General features: G+C 38.4%; 1 protein-coding gene across 35 annotated transcripts in view; it reads left to right on the plus strand.

The window, feature by feature from the left end:
* Window positions 1-21,407, plus strand: part of BPTF (bromodomain PHD finger transcription factor) — a 148,791-nt gene that overhangs the window by 35,978 nt on the left and 91,406 nt on the right. For 31 of the 35 annotated variants that reach the window (XM_023652183.2, XM_023652184.2, XM_070227021.1 and 28 more), the window contains exons 2-5: window positions 4,383-5,205; window positions 11,818-12,041; window positions 18,612-18,818; window positions 19,369-19,557. In XM_023652183.2, coding sequence (XP_023507951.2) covers window positions 4,383-5,205; window positions 11,818-12,041; window positions 18,612-18,818; window positions 19,369-19,557 — 1,443 coding nt within the window. The remainder of the gene's footprint in view (window positions 1-4,382; window positions 5,206-11,817; window positions 12,042-18,611; window positions 18,819-19,368; window positions 19,558-21,407) is intronic. The other 4 variants (XM_023652189.2, XM_023652191.2, XM_023652194.2 and 1 more) reach the window with 1 other exon arrangement.

A 21,407-nucleotide genomic window follows, 5' to 3' on the forward strand; every position in this document is an offset into this window, starting at 1 on the left:
GCTTTGGCGGCCCGGGGTTCGCCAGTTCAGATCCCGGGTGTGGACATGACATCGCTTGGCACGCCATGCTGTGGTAGGCGTCCCACATATAAAGTAGAGGAAGATGGCCACGGATGTTAGCTCAGGGCCAGTCTTCCTCAGCAAAGGAGGAGGATTGGCAGAAGATGTTAGCCCACGGCTAATCTTCCTCAAAAAGAAATCCTTTTTTATAATACAAGAAAGTTAATATAATTTATCTGCTAGGTATTAGATCAGTGTTGAAAATGGTAGTGAGCATAATCCTCGGTGGCATATTATAAATACATTTCTGTGAATAGTTGAAATGACTCAACTTGCTAATACTAATGATTGACAGTTGAGGGGCTTTAGTGGTTTAATTTTATGAATTTTCTCTTTGTACACTGTAATCTGTGCTCAGTTCTGTAAATCTGAATCTTTGAATTTGGCATCATTATCTTATATTTGTATTCATACAAGACCATCAGTAGCCATTAGTAGCATCATTTTATTGATTTGAATGTTAATATTTTTATGTTTGCATAGATATCTGCCCAATATGTTTCTTCTAAAGTATTGTCATAAAAATATATACATCTGATATTAAAAAATATAAAAAGGTAAAAAAAATTAGTCTTTTCATTTCCTGTCTCCCAGTCCTCCTCCCCAGAAGCAACTACTTTAAAAAGATTATCTGACCTCTTAAACATATATATTGTATCATTGCCCCCTTTTCTTTTTTTGGGGGGGTTTCTAATTTCTCTTCTCAAATGACATTCTATTCATTGTTCTGTAGCTGGCTTTTTCCTCCACTTAATAATATATCTTTAAGATTTTTCGTTTCAGCACATATGAATTTTATTCTTTTCAACTGCTAGGTTGGATTCCACTGTGTAGACGTATCATAATTCATAATTCATTTAAGTATTGGTGTGTATTTAAGTTAAAAGTGGAAACAACCCACAAAACTTCAGCTTTTGTTACTGTTACATTAAATATTTTTGTACTTACTTAAATGCATGTGTATAGATATCTGCATGGTAAATTCCAGGAGATAGAATTGCTGGGTCGAAGGGATGTGCATTCAGATAGATTTTTGCCAACTTGGCTTCTAAAAAATTGACCCAATAATTCTTCAGAGTGAACTGCCCAGTATTTAATGTCAGCTTTCACAAGTGCTCCCATTGTTCTGTCTGTATGTAGTCATAGTTTGAATTGAAGCTGTTTTGTGGTGTCCAGCTAGATAATATAGAATGTAAAATTTATGGATATCTTTTTCCTTTCTTCCTTTTACGTCTAAAACTAACAGGAAACCAACAGATTAGCTTAATATAAAACGAAATGGACTGTTATAAATCAGAATATTATCATGGTTATCCAGAATCTTTCAGAATGTATGAAAGCTGATACTTTAAAATTAGACATTAAATTAAATTAGACAACATTTCTGTTACTGCCTTACAAAACAGTACTATCAGCAGGGTTTTTTTTTTAACATTAACTGCTCTCATTGATAAATGCTTTAGATAACAATTTACTGCGTTTCTTATTAGAAAAAGCCTACTGTATGCAGTGTCATACACTGTTTTAATCAGTACTCTTTTATTTGTAAGTGACAGAAAAGCAACATGTTCACTTTAGCAAAAGAGGAATGGTTTTGTTTCTGTAACTGGGAAATTCAAAGCACAGGTTCCACCACGATTCACGAGTCATCAGTACTTATTTCTCACTTCTGCTTCTCTCTCTCATCCTCGTCCCTTCTTCCAGGAGGGAGGTAAAGGTGGGTTCGCCACAGACAGCTTCTGGCCACCTTCATGGAAAGGAAAGCTTCAGAGCACTTGTCACTCAGCATCTGAATATAAAACCCCAGGCGAAGACTCTAGCTGGCCTGCCTGGGTCGTTCTCCAGGCCAGTGGTCAGGAGATGGAACACTGCGACTGGGGGGCCCCCTCAGAATCACATGGCACGAGGGAAGGGAAATTCTCTAAACAGAATGATGCTGGGCAAATGCTTACGATAAAATAAATACGCTGAATTTTTCTTGGCATAAGAGTTGAGTGTTCAGCTGGGGAGATAGAGTGGATACCATGAAAAGGTAAATTATAATATAAAGTAACATATAGTTCAAACAAAGCTGCAAGAATTCGGAATAGCCTAGGGGAGTTAGAATAATCTTTTGGAGGAAATGGTGCCAGCATTAAAACTCAAGGTGGTGGTGGTATATTCCACAACAGTTGATTTCTTTTTTCATAAGGTCACTTTTATCTGTCTATTTTTTGTTCTCATAGTCGGGCTCTGAATTCAGGTTTTTATCTTCTGTGTAGTTGCAGAAGATGCCCTGCCTCCGATCTGTTTCCCCAGTCTATTCATTCTTTACACTGATGCCAGAGAAGTCTTTCTGGAACATTCTCCTCCTATTCCTGCCCTGCTCAGAAAACCTGTAACAAACCCTCATTACTGCCAGAATAGAGTACTGTACAAATTCCTAAACCTAATACTTCAGGAGCTCTGCATTGTGGTCCTAGAACTGCTTTTCCAGCCTTTCCTTCTGTAGTGGTTTTCATGGACTCTTTTTTTTTCTCCCCCAAGCTCCAGTACATAGTTACATATCCTAGTTGCAGGTCATTCTAGCTCTTCTGTGTTTGGTGCTGCAACAGCATGGCCTAAAGAGCGGTATGTAGGTCCGTGCCCAGAATCCGAACTGGTGAACCCTGGGCCACCAGAGCAGAGCGTGGAAACCCAACCACTTGGCCACAGGGCCGGCCCCACTTGGACTCCTTTGACAGCGCTTTGCATGAACAGCTGAGAGGAACACAGGGATTGTTTGTATCGGCAGTTTGTCTCCTTTGCTGACTTGTGTTTCTTCTACTCTTATTTGAGGGTATTCCCCTAGGTTCAGTCTTCCCGTTTATTCCTTTTTTCCTTTCTCTCATTTATACTTATGGGGGTGAGTCCCAAATAATTTCCAAAAGACTGTGAAATGGCCTGGATTACCCGTCTCGATGCTTACTCATGGCCATTCTTTGCTTTGCTTGAGTCTGTGGGGACTGCGTCTGTGTAGATGGTAGCACTCCGCGAAGTCTGCTGAGATGGAGGAGGCTTCTTGCTTGCTGTGTAGGCTCCCCAGCAGTGTCTGGCCCAGAGTGATCCCTTGGACGTTTTTCTGCAGAAAGTCATGGGTATATTCTTATTTGCAAAATTTGCCTTCCAGTGAATGGATATTGGGGGTGCATTGTATAAAATAAAAGGTCTTGACCTTTTAATATTCTTTGGCATACTTTGTTCTCCTGGGACCAAGTACCCTTTTAGTTTGTGGATAATAAGAGTAAGCTGGAGCTGAGGAGGGCAAGGACTCGGGGCAGGAGGAGGCCGTTAAGAGGGTATCAGCAACTCAAAATCTTGGTTTATGAAACTTAACTGTATAAAAATGAATTGAATGCTAATTGTCTCATTAAAATTATTTCTGATGTTTAAAAATACATTTCCTATTCTGTAAACATCACTGGAAAGTGTAACAACAATAATACAGGCACAGCAGTTTAGGAAAAACTTGTTCCTTTCAACAAGTTTTCTTACTTACACAGCAGGGCCAATCATATACCTCATAGACTCGTTGAGAGGATTAAATGAGACCTGTATGCTTGTTACAGAACTGAGCTCTCAAGTGCTATATGTTGATACATTTATATACGCATGTATGTATTCCTGGACATCACATCTCATAAATTGGGGAATAAGTGCCTGAAGTTGCTTAACTGACGGCTGAAGAATATAGTGCCGTCTGTTTCGTAGGTGAGCCCTCTCTTTTTCTCTCCCAGTTGAAACCCTATTTCTCTTCTCTCTTCCTTCTTCCTCCTTCCTTTCTGCTCAGCCCTACCCTTGTGCTTCACTGTGGAACTCCCCGTTACGTGGCTCTCAGGAAGTCCTTCTGGCAGAGGAAAAGGGGTGCTACCTCAGAGCGCTTCCTGTCTGGTCGTTGAGAGGCGTTCCTGCGTTGCAGCTGACGCAGTGTGAGCCTGTTATCTTACGTGGAGGTGTTTTTCTCACTTAGGTTCTTGTTAGATCTTTCACAAATGCACTGTTACTTTTTATCGTGGTTACCTGTAAACCAGTTAACCCCTCTAGGTAACTGAGAGGTGATCATAATTTAAAATAGTTAATTCCAGTCTGGAATATAATGGGAAAACTTTGAATTTAGATTTTCTATAGACTTAAAAATTAGACTTAAATCATTGCTTCTTCTTATTATTTTAACTTGACAGTTATTAGAAAAATGAAAGTGCACTTATCTATTTTTGAGGTATATGTCCAAATAGAAAAAACTGGACTCTTAGTTTGTAGAAATGATGTGTTGATTTGTAATAATACCATTTCTTTATTTACAGGTAGGCGAAAACCGAGAGTACATCGGCCTCGTTCTCCAATATTGGAAGAAAAAGACATCCCACCCCTTGAATTTCCCAAGTCCTCTGAGGATTTAATGGTGCCTAATGAGCATATAATGAATGTTATTGCCATTTATGAGGTCCTGCGGAACTTTGGCACTGTTTTAAGGTTATCTCCTTTTCGCTTTGAGGATTTTTGTGCAGCTCTGGTGAGTCAAGAGCAGTGCACACTTATGGCGGAGATGCACGTTGTGCTTTTGAAAGCAGTTTTGCGTGAAGAAGACACTTCCAATACTACCTTTGGACCTGCTGATCTGAAAGACAGCGTGAATTCCACGCTGTATTTCATAGATGGGATGACGTGGCCGGAGGTGCTGCGCGTGTACTGTGAGAGTGACAAGGAGTACCATCACGTTCTTCCTTACCAGGAAGCAGAGGACTACCCTTATGGACCAGTGGAGAACAAAATCAAAGTTCTGCAGTTCTTAGTCGATCAGTTTCTTACCACAAATATTGCTCGTGAGGAATTGATGTCTGAAGGGGTGATCCAGTATGACGACCACTGTAGGGTTTGTCACAAACTTGGGGATTTGCTTTGCTGTGAGACCTGTTCAGCAGTATACCATTTGGAATGTGTGAAACCACCTCTTGAGGAGGTGCCCGAGGATGAATGGCAGTGTGAAGTCTGTGTAGCACATAAGGTGCCTGGGGTGACTGACTGTGTTGCTGAAATCCAAAAAAACAAACCATATATTCGACATGAACCTATTGGATATGACAGAAGTAGGAGGAAATACTGGTTCTTAAACCGAAGACTCATAATGTAAGTAAATCTGGTCTTAATTTTGGTACATATTAAAGCTAAGCCAGTTTCCTTCGTGACTGATGTGGCAGAGCTATGTTGTGATGTAAACCTCTGTGATTTGATAATGGGGTACTGTCCACCTGCACTTTGGTGTTGGGATTTTCTTGCTTCTCTTTTTAGTTTTACTATATCTGTGTGTAAAATGGAGCAGCAAGAACAAACCAACTGTCTAAGGAAAGATCAGTTCTGCCATTGTTGGTTGCACTCTCCCAAGAGAAGAGAAGCCCATCAGACTCGTGTCTATGGTTTGGCTTCAGCTTCCCTGAGGGCTTTCACGAGGCTCTTCCAGGCCGGTCAGTGGGAAGGTCAGGACGCCGTCTGGGAAAGCAGAGGTTTACCTCATTCAGGGTGTTGGGCAGGGTTGTAATGTGGACTTGGTTTTGGACATCCTATAGAAATATGGTCAGAGGGAGTGGGCTGTTTCATTTTTTCAGCTTCTGAAGTCTTCAAAGCCTTCTCCCAGCTCTCAGAATTAGGTCAAATCAGAAAATCTGTGTTGGGATGAAATGAATGTCAGAGCAGGGCATGGAGAAGAGAGCAGGAACTGCATTAGCACGTGGTCAGGCCAAGCCACGTGGGAATGAATGTGTGAGCCAGGCTCACTCTTAGTTTATACAGATGGTACAGAGTAAGCAGAGATCTTCAGAATTTTGTGCAGTTGTCATCTTGTAGTGTTGCTGTTGAGAAATCTGAATCCATTCTTTGTAAATGACTGGTTTGAACTTATCTAGAAGCTTATAGGATCTTCTCTTCGCCTCCAGTGTTCTGCAGTTGTAGGGTGGTAGGGCCTCATGTGGGTCAGTTGTCGTGCACTGGGTGTTGCTGGGCACTTTCAGTCTGGCAGCTGAGTCCTTCAGTTCTGAGAACTTTGAGGACTTTCTCCTCTCCTTTTCCCCGTTGTATTGATCTTGAGCGATTTTACTGAACGTTCGACTTCCTATTTTGGTCCTCTGATTTTCTTATCTTTTCTCTCCAGTTTTCCTCTTTGTCTTTTCCCCTCTTTGGGGTGTGTGTGCCTGTATGTATGTATGTGTACGTGTGTGTTGCTTAATTTTTCTGGACTTCCTTATCTTAGTCTTCCAGCACTTCCATTTAGTTTTTCTTTTCTGCTCTTTTGTTCTTAGAATCATCTTCCTTTTTAAAAAAAAAAAAACAAAATAAACTTCTGTTTTTGTTTCGTGGATATAATATTTTCTCTTTTCTAAGGATATTAGTGATAGATTTTTGTGTTTTTTCTCCTCTGTGCATAGGCTCTGTTTCTTCTAAGTTGTTCCTTCCCGGTTATTTTTATCTGTCTTTTCCATCCTGAGATGTCTATTAGTCCTAATTTTCTGCTCCTGATTAACACTGAGGGATCATACAGCTGACTGGAAGCCCTGGGCAAGTGGGTAGGCCTTATCAATTTCAAGCTTAACCATAGGGTGATTATCTTAATCTGTTTTATTGGGAATCCCTGATGTCATTATCTTTAGTCCTTCCTCTTGAGCTGGTCACATGGCCCAGAGAGGCCTTTTCTGGTGTCCTCCTTGGAGCCTGCGCTCCGGCGGGCTGAGTGGTGGAAGCAGCTGCATTTACTGTGCATACGGCATTTCCTGTGTGTATAGCCTCGCAGGGCCTTGGTTGCTTTGCAGTACGTTTGTTCACACCTGCGCCTGGTGTCCCGGGTCCCGAGAACCTCAGTTTTATCTCCTTGAAGAGACTAACCTTGGGTGGCTTGAAGAGGACAGGCGGGCTGGGGTCTGCTCCTCAGACAGCCCTCGGGCAGTTCCCTGTGCTGGTGCCCTCCTCTCCAGCGCCTTCCGAGAGCGACTGTTGGTTCTTGATGTCACCCTTGCACTTTGGGAGTGGGCTTTCTTGGCTCTGCTGAGAAAGGTAGCGCTTGTCCATTTGTTTTCCTGCTTCCGAAACTTTTTGCTGTCACTTTTCTTTTCCCTATCTTTGTGAGTTTATATCTTTAAAAATATTTCTTTAGCATAGTTTTAAGAGGGTTTCGGGAGGGAGTAAAATGAGATGTGTGAATTCAGTCTATCACCTTAATCCAGGAACCAATAGGAGAAACAGTATATAAAGTTTTAAAATGTGTATTTCGTGCCTTTTGGGTTGGATCTGTTATTTTTTAGAATCTATAATTTTTGTCTTGCCCACATACCCCCCAAATATCTGGCCACGGTGTTTTCTCGTTCTCTCTTTTTGACGTTTTGCTGTGGAGGTGCTAGTGTGGAAACTTTTGTTGGCAAGTTTACTACAAATGGTGAATTAACTGCAGCCACGTTTTGGTTTGAAGTTTAATGCTGTAAAGGCATTTTTAGAAAATATAAAATAAGTGGCGTTCCCAAAAAGTTCTGCTTCCTGATAAATCAGTATTAGTTTTAAAACAACACTCAGGCTAGCGGGAGAGAACTCCTTTTGAGTGTAGTTAAATAAGTACAAACCTTTGAAATTACATGAGTCAAAGGACTTAAGAAGTTACCTTTCAAGCACCTGTGGATGGCTTTATAATACATTATTGATAAAGTGAAATAATCTACTTTTCTAAGTTGAACAGCAAAATTCTTTGTATGTCTGGCAATGAAACTATTGATTTAAATTTATTTGCTTTGAAAGCTTTAATCATAGTCCTTCAAATTGCTTTTCTTTTCTTTTCTTTTCTTTTTTGTGAGGAAGATTGTCGCTGAGCTAACATCTATGCCAGTCTTCCTCTATTTTATGTGGGATGCCACCACAGCATGGCTTGACAAGCAGTGCTGCGTCTGTGCCCAGGATCCAAACCTGCGAACTCTGTGGTGCTGAAGCAGAGCATGCAAACTTCACCACTATTCCACTGAGCTGGTCTCTCAAATTGTCTTTCTTAATGCATAGTAAAGTACACAAAATTTAGTGAAGATTTCAGACAAATCAGGATATTTTTTCATGCTGTGACATTTTGACTATTTTCTATGTAGAGTCAAATACAAAACTTTAAATAGCATTTTTAGTGATAACTAAATCTGAAAGATTTTACATCTTTCATTGAAGTTAGGTTGAAACAGTTTCAGTTTAAGTGCCCCCTTGTGGTAGATTATATGTGGCGTCTTGGTGAAAGTTTTGAAGCCCTGTAAATTGCTCAGTTGACAGAATGTGGAGATTTGGTATATTTTCTCCCTGGAAGCCCGTAAGCTTAAAATGATGAATCAGTGGACCTATTGCCCAAAGTCTGGGGCAGTGAACAGTTTTTAAGTGTAATGGCAGTAGTTTATAGAAATTAAGTTTTTCCATTATTGCTTTTGTTTAATATGCATTTAAAAATGTTATTTGTATAGGTTAGTGAAGCATATAATAAAGGAAAGGTTCTTAGACGTGAGTTTATAGTCTACCCAAGGAGCCGTGATACATATTCAGCAAACAACTTAGAGATCAGTTTTATTCTAATGTATAAGAAGACCAATCTTTCTTAAATATTGCATTTCATTCTGTCATTCCTTTGCTTTGAAATTGAGACCTTTAGTGAAACAGGAATTGCCAAATTAGATTAGTACTTTTCCTGTCACTTTCCATTCTGAATAAAATTACCTTGATCACATTTTGAAACTCTGTGTAAAGTTATACTTTTTAACTTATACAACTTTCCACCCCTGCTTTCCTGTAATAGCTATAGCCACCTATTTACTTGCTGACTTCGTTGCCAGCAGGCCTGTGTCTGTAACCCTTCTGCCCATGTCCAGTTCTGTATGTCCAGCAGCCTCCTGGACGTGTCCAGGTAGTAGGCACCTCAAGTGCAAAATGTCTAAAACTGAACTCATTACTTCCCCCATTATCTACCCTTATCCAGTGTTCCCACTCAGTAAATGGGATCGCCATCCTACCAACTTGTCAAGCTAGACGCCTGGGAGTAGTCTTTTGTCCTTTATTGTTTGTTATACCTTTTAATTACGTCTTAAATATTGAATCAATTTCTCTCCATTCTCACTGTCTCTACCATGATACAAGCCAACATCATCTTGTTAGACTAGTTTAGTAGCCTCAAACTTGCCTGTATATAATTCCCCATTCCCTAATTCTATTCTGTGTTCCATAGCTGGATGATTTTTTAAAACATCAGTTCTGATCAGGGCTCCTTTTGCCCCAAGTTGAAAAACCTTTCAATTACTTCCATTTGTTCTTAACACAAAGTTCAAGCTTTTTTGTTTTTGTTTTTTTGGGGTTTTTTTTTGGTTTTTTTGAGGAAGATTGGCCCTGAGCTAACATCTGTTGCCAGTCTTCCTCTATTATGTATACGGGAGGCTGCCGCAGTGTGACTTGATGAGTGGTGCATAGGTCTGCACCCAGGATCCAAACCCACAGACCCCAGACTGCTGCAGCCGAGTGCACAACCTTAACCACTACGCCACCAGGCTGGCCACAAAGTTCAAATTCTTTAACATGGGTCCCTAACTTTCTACATTTAATTCTCTTGCTTGCCACCACCCAAAACAAAATAGATAAAAAGCAAACTAAAACACCCCAAAACTTTTTGGCTAACTTACCCTTCGAGCCTCAGCCTGTTTATTCCGTTTGCTAGGACTTTCTTCCCCTGGACCACTCTCCCGCTTGCCCCCTGAAACACTTCCACTTTTTTTTTTACATCCATCCCACTTGTAATTATTTATTTTAAGGTAGATATCACATACTTAGTATGATGAGGGAAATATAGCAACTCTGCATATTGCACCCACTAGATGCTGGCACTGCTCTAAGCACTTACGTATTTTAACTTATTTAATCCGTACAACAGCGTTTTGATATAAGTACTGTCATCCCATTTTTCAGAGGGAGAAGTTGAGGCATAGAGAGGTTGAGTAGTTTGTCCAGTACCACGTATCTAGTAAGCTTTTCATTAATCTTTTTGTTTAGAGGACTCAGACATCTTTAACATTATAAATTTTAATTAAGACCGTTGTCATCACTCAGTCATAAGAGGTCACTAGAAATACCCATTATAGAGTGAAATCTAGAGCAGATTAAAAAAAGATGATTCTCAGAAATCTTTGTAAAAAGCTTCTAACAGAGAAATATACTAATCTTATATGTCAGCAGATGCTGGTTTGGAAGAGCAAAGCTAGTTAACAGGGACTCTTTTTTTTTTCTTTAACATTTTTGATAATTTTGATATCCTTTTATTTTTCCACAACTTACTATGTCCCTTGTTTCTTTAGAATTAGTGAGTGACTCATTCCTGGAATTCTGCTAAGTTTTTATTTGTTTACTACCTTAGTAGTAATAATAACATTTTATATTTATTGATCACTAATGATGTGCCCAGGCACCATAATAGGTGCCTTATTTTAGTACCTTGAATTCTTACAGTGGTCCTGAAGACCGTTGTCCCCATTTTACCAGTTAGGTAAATAAAATAGCTCAGAGAAGTTGTGTTTGTCCATGCTCCCATATCTCATAAGTGACTGAGTCCACTTGAAGTCAGATCTTTCTTGGGGCCAGCCCCACAGGCGAGTGGTTAAGTTCGTGCTCTCTGCTTTGGCGGCCCAGCAATCAGCGGCCCAGGGTTTTGCTGGTTCGGATCCTGGGTGTGGACATGGCACCACTGCTCGGGCCACGTTGAGGTGGCATCCCACATACCACAACTAGAAGGACCCACAACTAAAATACACAACTACGTACTGGGGGATTTGGGGAGAAAAAGCAGGAAAAAAAAAAAAGATTGGCAACAGTTGTTAGCTCAGGTGCCAATCTTTAAAAAAATAAAATAAAGTCAGATCTTTCTTAAAGCCCAGTTCTTTCAGCTCCATGAGTTTGCCTTTGAGTAGACAAGAAAGTTAGACTCTTTCTCGTCAGGTACCTGAATTCCTTTTGAATGAGAGAAGAAATACTATTACATGTGTTTCTCTAGGTCTGGTCCTAGATGTTAATATGCCTTGTGTGTTTAGTTAGTGACTGTCCCTATTGAAGTCTCCATCTCTATTGCAAATGAATGGAACCTTCAGAGAGATTTAAGCAGGGAAGGAAGCTGCTTCTCTTCTCTCCAGTTTGAGCTCTGATTGTCCATAAGAAAAGAAGAGAGAGGAGACCTTATCACTCAATTGAGATGACTCCTCCGAGCATCAGAATTTAGAGCATTTGCACCATTTTGATGGAGATGTTTCTAAACTCTACTGTAATACCAACCTGCCCCGGACCTGCCAAGTGTATAACATAGTTTAAGTATTTCTGGTTGAAATTCTGCTTATCGTGTGGTTACAGTGATGATGCTAAAGTCAGTTGAGGTACAGCCAAGACTGTCCTCCCCGAGGCGCTCACACTCTGAGCCTCGAGGTCCTGTTTCTGGACGTCGTGTTGTTAGATAGTCTTTGCTGCTGTGTTGACTCCTCTCTCCCCACTACTCCTTGCACATTATTTCATGCTAAGCTGCTGTGGCCTAGGATATCAAAATAATTAGAGGCTGCTGAAATAAAATGAGTAAGCCTTGAGGGGATCTCTTGAGCAAATCATTGAGCTTTCGCGCACATACTTTGTGTTACATATTTTAACCTTCAGCGGATAGATGAAATTGTCAGATAAGTACCAACATAGAAAATGTTTTTGTACTTTTTTAAACAGAGAAGAAGATACAGAAAACGAAAATGAAAAGAAAATTTGGTACTACAGCACAAAAGTTCAGCTTGCAGAATTAATTGACTGTCTAGACAAAGAGTACTGGGAAGCAGAACTCTGCAAAATTCTGGAAGAAATGCGTGAAGAAATACACCGGCACATGGACATAACTGAAGACCTGACCAATAAAGCTCGGGGCAGTAACAAATCCTTTCTGGCGGCAGCTAATGGTGAGAGGGAAATTTTACTTTTGTTAAAGTTGAGATAAACTCTTGGCATGAAATCAGTACAAAACTTGAAAATAGGTTAAAATTTTCAAGTATGTATATTTTATTTTAATTCTCTATTTCATTTTTGCAAGAGAGCCTTGTTCATCTCAATATAAATCAGAGATGCCATACCTTTTGGCATTTTGTGTCTTGTCTTGGTCATTAGTAATAGCCCCCAAATAGTTGATTTCTTTAATTCAAGTATCTTATTAAACCTTTTTGCAAGTCCTGTTTTTAATTATGGGAAATAATATTCTTTTTAAATTTACACTTTGCTTTTTTTTTAATAAAACTTTTAATTTTAGAATAGTTTTAGAGTTACAGAAAAGTTGCCAGGATAGTACAGAGGGTTCCATATACCCTGTACCAAATTTCCGCTATTATTAAAGTCTTACATTATGGTGTACTGCCTTTATAACTAATGAACCAATATTGATACGTTGTAATTAACTTAAGTCTATACCTTATTCAGATTTCGCTGGTCTTTTTAAATGTCCTTTTTGTGTCTCATATCCCATCCAGGTACCACAGTACATTTAGTCATCATGTCTTTTTAGGTTCCTCTACACTGTCACAGTTTCTCAGACTTTCCTTATTTTTGATGACCTTGACACTTTTGAGCAGTACCAGTCAGGTATTTGGTAGAATGCACTCAGTTAGGATTTGTCTCATGTTCTTTGTGTAGTTAGCCTAGGGTTGTGGATTGGGGAAGGAAGACCACGGAGGTGAAGTGCCATCCTCACCATCGTACGAAGAGTACATGCTGTCATCCTGACTTATCACTAATGATGTTGACCTTGATCACCTAGTGGAGGGTAGTTTTTGTCAGGTTTCTCCAGTGTAAAATTACCTCTCCCACCCATACTGTGCTTTTGGGAGGAAAGTCACTGTGCACAACCCACGCTCAGGAGGTAGGGAGGTACGCTCCACCTCCTTGAGGGAACAGTTAGCCACATATACTGTTTGGGATTTTTCTGCACAGGAAATTTGTCTTGTCTCCATTTGTTTATTCAGTCATTTATTTATATCATTATAATTATGGGTATTTATTTTATACTTTGGGTTATAATTCAATACTACCTTATTTATTTTATTGCTCAACTTTTTGCTTTTTAAAAATTCTTTGCCTTTTAAAAGATAATAAATACGTATGATATCTTTTTAAAGCTTAAATAGTACAATAGAGTATGCAGTGAAAGGTGAGTCTCTCTCCTTCATAATCCCATTTCACTTTCCTTTTTCCAGAGACAACCAGTATTGCCATTTTTAAAATCCTACCAGATATACTCTGTGCATCTTTAATAATTATCACCTGTGATTTCTAGTGGTACCTTTTAATCTTAACTTAGATGAAATGATTAGGTAAGATTCTGGAAGTACACTTTGCCTTGTTCTGCTCCTTTGCATACGTTATCTGCTATACACATTAATCCTATTAATTTTCCCCATTCTCCATTTACTGAAAAATTTCCCCATTCTCCATTTGCTTAAAAATAGTGTCTATAATTAATAAATATATTTAGTTCAACTGTATCCAAACCTTTTCTTACATACTCTGTATCAATGTTCTCTTGAATTCATGCGTATTTTTGGAGAATAATAATCATGCTGTCATGCATAAATGGTTGTGGCACACAAATATACTTTGTCTTGAGAAACAGGCAGACTTACTTGCCAAGGATTGTATTTATTCATATCTGGTATTTTGAAGTATTTTTTCTAGTAGATCTGTTTAGAAAAATATGTACGTTTTTCCTCAGATAAGTTTCACTCATCAGAATTCTTTGGGGAGGTCAACAGTTGCAGGAAAATAATCCCCTTCTCACTCCCTTCCCTACATACTAGAGATCAAATAATAGGAAGTTTTATTAATTTCAGTCAGGTTGCTTCCCCTCATAATTTCCTTTCATGAATCATGGCACTCTTTTGACAAATTGAAAAATCCCTTTTTACTCTCTTGAATTCTCAGCTTTTAGTACAGTAATAAAGGATCATGTCCAGTCCCCTAAAAAGCAATATGAAGTGTGTTATCAAGTAGGTTGAATTAGAAATGTTTTCCAGAGTAAACTTGTCTGTATACAAAATTGTACACATAATATCATCTTAATTAAATAAAGAAGAAAACCAAATTGGAATGGATAATCAAAATATTTAGTGGTCTGATTTGAGGGGGGGACTGTAAAAAACAAAAAATGTCTGTCATAGAAGAATTGGTTAATTCCATGTGGATTATCATGTGATAGAACATGATATGTTGGAGAATTACATAAGGTACCATGCAAAAACACTACCTGGGCCCTTGAGGTACTTAAATTCTCTTCCTCTAAATAACCAACTGAATAAATGGACCAGCTTTTATCATTAAAAAATAATCAATTTGAGGGGCCGGCCCCGTGGCTGAGTGGTTAAGTTCGCGTGCTCTGCTGCAGGTGGCCCAGTGTTTCGTCAGTTCGAATCCTGGGTGCGGACCTGGTACCGCTCATCAAGCCATGCTGAGGCAGCATCCCACATGCCACAACTAGAAGGACCCACAACTGAGAATATACAACTATGTACCGGGGGGCTTTGGGGAGAAAAAGGAAAAAAAAATAAAATCTTAAAAAAATAAAATAATCAATTTGAGCCAGCCCTGATGGCCTAGTGGTTAAAGTTCAGTGCACTCCACTTCAGTGGCCTGCGTTTGGTTCCTGGGCACGGAGCCACACCACTTATCTGTCAGTAGACATGCTGTGGTGGCAGCTCACAGAAGAACTAGAAGGACTTAAAACTAGAACGTACAACTATGTACTGGGGCTTGCGGGGGGCGGGAGGGGTTGAGAAAAGAATAAAAATAGTAATAAAATAGTCAATTCAAGTAGTAAGATTATAGTTGGTTTCCTTTTTACATTTTTCAAATTTCCTACAATGAGCATGTTATATTTCAGTGTAATTCAGCGTGTAACATACTTCTAAAAATCAGTTAAACCTTTTATAGTAATCAAGAAGAGCAGAGAGAGCTCTGAGCATTCGGCCACACTGTATTCTTAGAAAGTTAGATGGCCAAAACTTGTGTGCTCTGAGACTGCCTTGCAACCTGCAGTTACCCTTTTAATACAATATGAAGTTCATTTAAATAAGGTGAATTGCACCTTGGATTTGATAAGATCCAGACAAAAAGTGACAAGTGTATATTTTTTCTTTTTCTTTTTTTGCTAAGGTGCTACCAACCTGGTACTAGAGGAGGAGGGATTCACAAGAATTGAAAATTGATGGGGAAGAGAAGGGGAAACTAACATTTTTGAGTACCTACTGTGGGCCGGGTGTTCAACTAGATGTTTTACAAGCCTTTAATCCTCCCAGCAACTTTGTAAGCTGTGTGTTGGCAATGAATTAAACATTCAGGTAGAAGAATTCCCTGTAAACACCGGTCTGCCACCATTGCCTTTATTTGCTCTCTCTGGGAACCAAAATCTTGGCTATGATAGTCAGTTTAGGAACATCCATCCCAGGTAAATACCCAAAATAATATCTAGTGGTGTACTTTAACTTGGGATTTTATGGGGTGAAAACAACATAAACTGTTGGGGTTCTGAAATAGCTAAGAATAATTTACAGTATCATGACAGTAATTTCAGAATCACAGCCTGTCCTAATGAGTTAACATTTTTAACCTCCCAAATAGCATAAATCCTTTCAAATTTATAGCCTTCTGGTTTTTATATACATATATGTCCACTTTAGGAGAGTTTAATTTTATTTTCGGTAGTTGAATTTTCTTTTCCTTTTTTTCTTAGTGTTTTATGAAAAATTTCAAATATACAGAAAGGTGGAAAGAACTATACAGTAAACACCCATATGCCTACCATCTAAATTCTACAATTTACTAGGTATTTGTAACTATAAATAGTTCACTGTATATGTTTGTCATATTACCTTTATGGTAATTGTGTTTTATAATGCTTTATTTTGCTTATTTGAGGGAAGTTATTTTTAGAATAAATTTTTCTAAGTAGAGGAGTTTTTAAAATCTGATAGGTTAATTCTTCTGTTTAGTTTTAAAATATTCCTGCAAAATATGGGATATGATATCTATAGAATAGACATATTTATTGTAGATTAGATACAATCTAAGCTGATTATTTTTTCTTTCATCCTTTAATATTTTTCTCTCCTCCCAACTTTTTTGGTCTGTTTTTCTTATGGCTATTGGTACCATTGTGTTTTGAACCTAAAATAAGCACATATAGACTGATAAATATATGTATACTTGATAGAGGAGGTAAGAAGATAGAATATTTGATATTAGAACCTTTATAGAAAATCAGAGACTTGTGGTCATCCTACCTGTGCTTTTCATCTAAATTACTTGATTTAAACTTAGTATTTATTTATTTTTTAGTGTTGTTTGATTCTCATTAACCGGCACTAGGGAAATTGGGAGGGATGTATAACAGTTTGGTTAGGAAAAGCTGGCAGTTGAAGATCAGAGTGGAGCTGTCTTTGAAAGTGAGAAATAATATGGCTCGCAGAAAAGCAGGTAACTGGTAATTATTGTTTCAAAATAAAAAGTTCTTTAAAAAACAGAGAGATACTTCCATTGGTAAGTTTAGTGTACTTAGCTAGAGTAAATGCGGCTATGGTACATTGGACCTGAAGCAGTATGTATAGATAAGCAAAAGATGTGAGGAAGTAATGTAAAAAAGCATCCTGGGATGATGATGATGAAGAAGACAGAAAATATGCCAGTTGGAGTTCCTTCCAACTTGAAATTCCTTCCAACTTCCATTTGAAATTGTTTTCCTACAGCTGTCTTAGATGTTCATGTAATCATTGGCTCTGAATTCTTAGAGGAATTAGGAGTAGAGCAGGTCAGAGAGTGTGTGAGGAGTTAACTCCAACCAGCTCAAACTTAGTCACTTTACCGGAAAGGTCAGTATTTTCCAGTGATGACTTTACAAGATTTTTCTAAGCCTAGGAAACATTCTAGATACCTACAATTTAAGAAATATTGACAAAAATGAAGGTAGAGAACATTTAAACAAAGGAAGTATGAACAAGGAAATTCAGAAATCTAAAAAGAAGTACCATGGTACATGGCATTGAAAATGTTTCTTCTTGTTCACAAACAGTGTACTCTAGTTGGTAAATCTATTTCTCGTGGGCTAACAGCTTAGCGATTCTGAAACTGCTTCACCATGTGTACTAGAATTGAACAAATAAATAGATATATTGTAGAGAATGAAAACCAAGTTTTTCTTCTCAGAGAAGGAAGTTACAGATGAGCAACAGGGCATTGTTTGAATGAACCACACACACACAGCCCTCGCCCCACCCCGACACAGATAGATACAGAGATAATATATATGTATATATATGTGGGTAAGTACACCTAACATGCATTCCTAGCTCTGTTAGCCAAGCGAGTGTAGCAGCAGTGACACACCAGTAGTAACAAGTATACATAGTGCCCACACCGTGACTTCTAGATATTGTTCTCCAATAAAAAAGAACCAGGACTCCTTAGAGAGATGGTAGATTCTAGGGCTGGGGCGGGGAAAATACAAGGTGAGCCTGGAGCATCTTGTAGTCTGGAATGTAAGGAGGTGATGAATGAATGAATGAATGAGCCGTGTTTAAAGGACACAGGACTTACCTGAAAAAGCTCCCAGTGGCCAAAGTTGGAACAATTTGAGCAATAAAATTTTAAAAAATGATAGTGTTGGATCATAATCCAAAGAATATCATTGATGTCCAAGAGTCTGTGCTGAATGGCTTTGGTCTGCACTGTGCTGTGGTCTCAACTGCTTGAGCTGAAAGAGGGTTAGAGCCCTTAGGGGTTTAGTGACTTTGAGAACAGTTATGGGACTTCAGAGAGAAATGTTTCCAAATGGGCCTCTGTTTTCTCATTCTACAGTGGAGGCCTGAAGCTTAAGAAGCTTGCCCAGGGTCACCCAGCTAATTCGAGTCAGATCTGCACTAGGTCATGGGTCTCTAGGTTTTGACCACGCTGCCCAGACTGTGGGTCTATGTCAGCTTACAGTTTTTTTCATATGGCAGAGGATATGACAGTAATCTCTATCAAGTGTCAATTTCAAAAGATAGGCTAATTTTTCTTTTTTCAAAAAAAAAGAAAGTAGAGGGACTGGCCTGGTGGCGTAGTGGTTAAGTTCGCAAGCTTTGCTTCAGCAGCCCAGGGTTCACAGGTTCAGATCCCGGGCACAAACCTATACACCACTCATCAAGCCATGCTGTGGTGGCGTCCCATATGCAAAGTAGAGGAAGATTGGCACAGATGTTAGCTCAGAGCCAATATTCCTCACACAGCAAAAAAAAAATAGAGCCTATAATTAACGTATATTTTCTAGAAGAGAAGATAACCAAATGAGTTGAATTCTCTAATCATCAAAATTTTATTGGTAATCTTGATCCTTATTTCATAGTTCAAATGCGTTTAACATATTTAATAACTTTATTGAAACTCTTAAGTGACATTTGTAGTAGTTTTACATTTAGTATATATGGAAATGAAATTTTTATTTGTTTTTATTATAGAAGAAATTTTGGAATCCATAAGAGCCAAAAAGGGAGACATTGATATTGTTAAAAGCCTAGAAGACATAGAAAAGGACAAGAATGAGACTGAGAATAACAACTCCAAAGATGCTGAGAAAAGCAGAGAAGAGTTTGAAGACCAGTCCCTTGAAAAAGACAATGACGACAAAACACCAGATGATGATCCTGAGCAAGGAAAATCTGAGGGTAAAACAATTACTTGGTTAAAAGTGATGTTTCATCAGTGTTACTTATGAAATCTCCAATTTTACTTGCAAAATGAAAAGGAATCTTTTTTATTACAAACAACTATTTAATTTTACATTCCTAAAGAGGTTAAGATACCCTTCCCTCTTGTAAGATGCATAATCATTGTAATGAGTTTTATGTATTCGTGGGTTTGCTATAATGTTATACTCGTATCTCTATTTATACTTCCTAATAAGATGCCATTTCCCTATTAGGTTTGTTGGTGAAAAATCACTATTTTTATACCAGAATATACACTTGTGTATGTGATAAAATATGCTCGTTTTTATATTACTTAAACATTCTTAATATATTAAATATTCTTCAGTACTCTTTGGATTGCCTACTGGAAAAATATCCCAGAATTTAATTGCTTCAAAATGGCCATCAAATAAAAGCAGGGTTTTTTTTGGTGATCATTCATTTTTAGTAGTTGATTGAATGTGGCCGTTTATGCTAAAGCAATTTTAAAGATATCTTTAAAGTTTTGTTGTGCATTTTACTGTAGAGCCAACAGAAGTTGGGGATAAAGGTAACTCTGTGTCAGCAAATCTTGGCGACAACACAACAAATGCTTCTTCGGAAGAGACTAGTCCCTCTGAAGGGAGGAGTCCTGTGGGGTGTCTCTCAGAAACCCATGATAGCAGCAACATGGCAGAGAAGAAGGTGACATCTGAGCTCCCCCAGGATGTGCCAGGTCAGAGGGCAGTGTATCAATGCCTCTGTAATGGGGGGAATCCTTCCCTTTTGTAGTAAGAGCTGAATGTCACCTCCAGCCTTAAAGTATGTGTTCATTCATGCTGCTTGCTTACGTGAGTGCCATCCCGGATTGCTAAATTTCACCTAACATGTGAAGTTTGACAAATGTTCTTGCAGTTAGTGCTTGAAACTCATCATAATCTTCATGCTTTTTAAAGTTCATATAGCTGTTTTTGTCTAATAGACTTATTTGTATATTTTATCACCAGACCATAGTGGCAGATATTTTGGTTTTGAGAACTTAACATACTAATGGCTTGGTGTTGAATGATTTGACCATTTCACTTCTGTATGTACTAACAAATTAATTTCATGTTTGCATGTGCTCATGTAGTTTAATAACATTTCAAACCATAATGTTATGATAGAAAACCATTGTCACAAAACACTTTTTTGCAAGATATATCTTGACATAAAAATATGTTAACTAGTAATTCATATTTTAAGCTTTTTAAAATTAAAATTATACTCGAAGTAAGTTATATCACACCGAGAACGTCATTATGCCTTTCCTTTTGCCTTTTTTAAAAATGAAAGAATTTTTGTTGTAGGAGCTATATGTTTTCAAAAAACGAATTAGAAAATTAAGGTGAGCAAAACAAGAAAATTAATGCTGATAATCCCATAAAAAATCAAGATTTGTAATTAATACCTTGATGGAAATCCTTATTTTTCTCCGTGTGTTTTTTTCCCACGCATTCGTATTTTCAGACTTTCAGTACTGTCGTTGCTACATTTTATGCGAGCCTGTGATTGTGGCGTGTTGTGAAGGAGACAGCACTAGTACTTGGAAGACGTGATTCTGGAGCTGCTTTGGCCCCTGAGTTAATGTCATTGAATCTTCCAAGGCCTCAGTGTTCCTGTTTTGTAACCTGAAGGGTTTTGGTAATCAACCGTTCTCGTGGGGACTGCTTTCAAGTGATTGCTTGTAAACAGTTGAGCCATTTCTGAAAACACCCGTGTAACATTAGGCTACCTGCAGGGATGTCTGTGTAGGGTCCAAAAGAATCACAACAATAAGCCCAACCTGTTTTGTTCTAATGAGAGACTGGTCACTAAGGTGAAGAAAAGTCTGGAAACTGTGCTATTTGGTGAAATGAATAAAGAACAACTTTTTTAGCCTAGAGAAGCTACAGGTGGAAATAATGTAATTGTCCTCAAGTCCTTGAGGCGCTGAGGTGCTGGGGGTGGGAGATCAGACTTGTTCTTTGAAGTGTAGGCTATTGAGTCAAGTAGCAATAATAGTGAAGAACATTTTGACCAAATGTTAACAACTTCCTTCAAATTAGAGCTGTTTAGAAAATAGAAGTAATAAATTCCCTTTCACTAGATGCCTTCACTAAATACCTGTCAGAGATGATTTCAGTGAGAGTCCTTGTTGAAGGCACTGGAGAAACTCAGAGATCTACAAATCACTTCTATAATTCTATGGTTAGATCTCTCAGTCCTGTCCAGTTAAAATAGTGCATCATTCTGACTTTCACATATTCGTGGTTGAAAGTTTGCAAGTAGAGTACTAGCCCCATTATAATGTGGAAAAAAATTCCATTTTTATTGGAATTATTACATTCTTAGTAAATACTTCTTAAAATATTATTTGTCCTTTTAGATTGATTGCTACTTAATGTATATACTAGTTAGTTGTTTGATTTTTTTTTTTTTTCCTTTTTCTCCCCAAAGCCCCCCGGTACATAGTTGTATATTCTTCGTTGTGGGCCCTTCTAGTTGTGGCATGTGGGATGCTGCCTCAGTGTGGCTTGACGAGCAGTGCCATGTCCGCGCCCAGGA

Source organism: Equus caballus, chromosome 11 (assembly GCF_041296265.1).
Source record: "Equus caballus isolate H_3958 breed thoroughbred chromosome 11, TB-T2T, whole genome shotgun sequence".
Taxonomy (NCBI): Eukaryota; Metazoa; Chordata; class Mammalia; order Perissodactyla; family Equidae; genus Equus; species Equus caballus.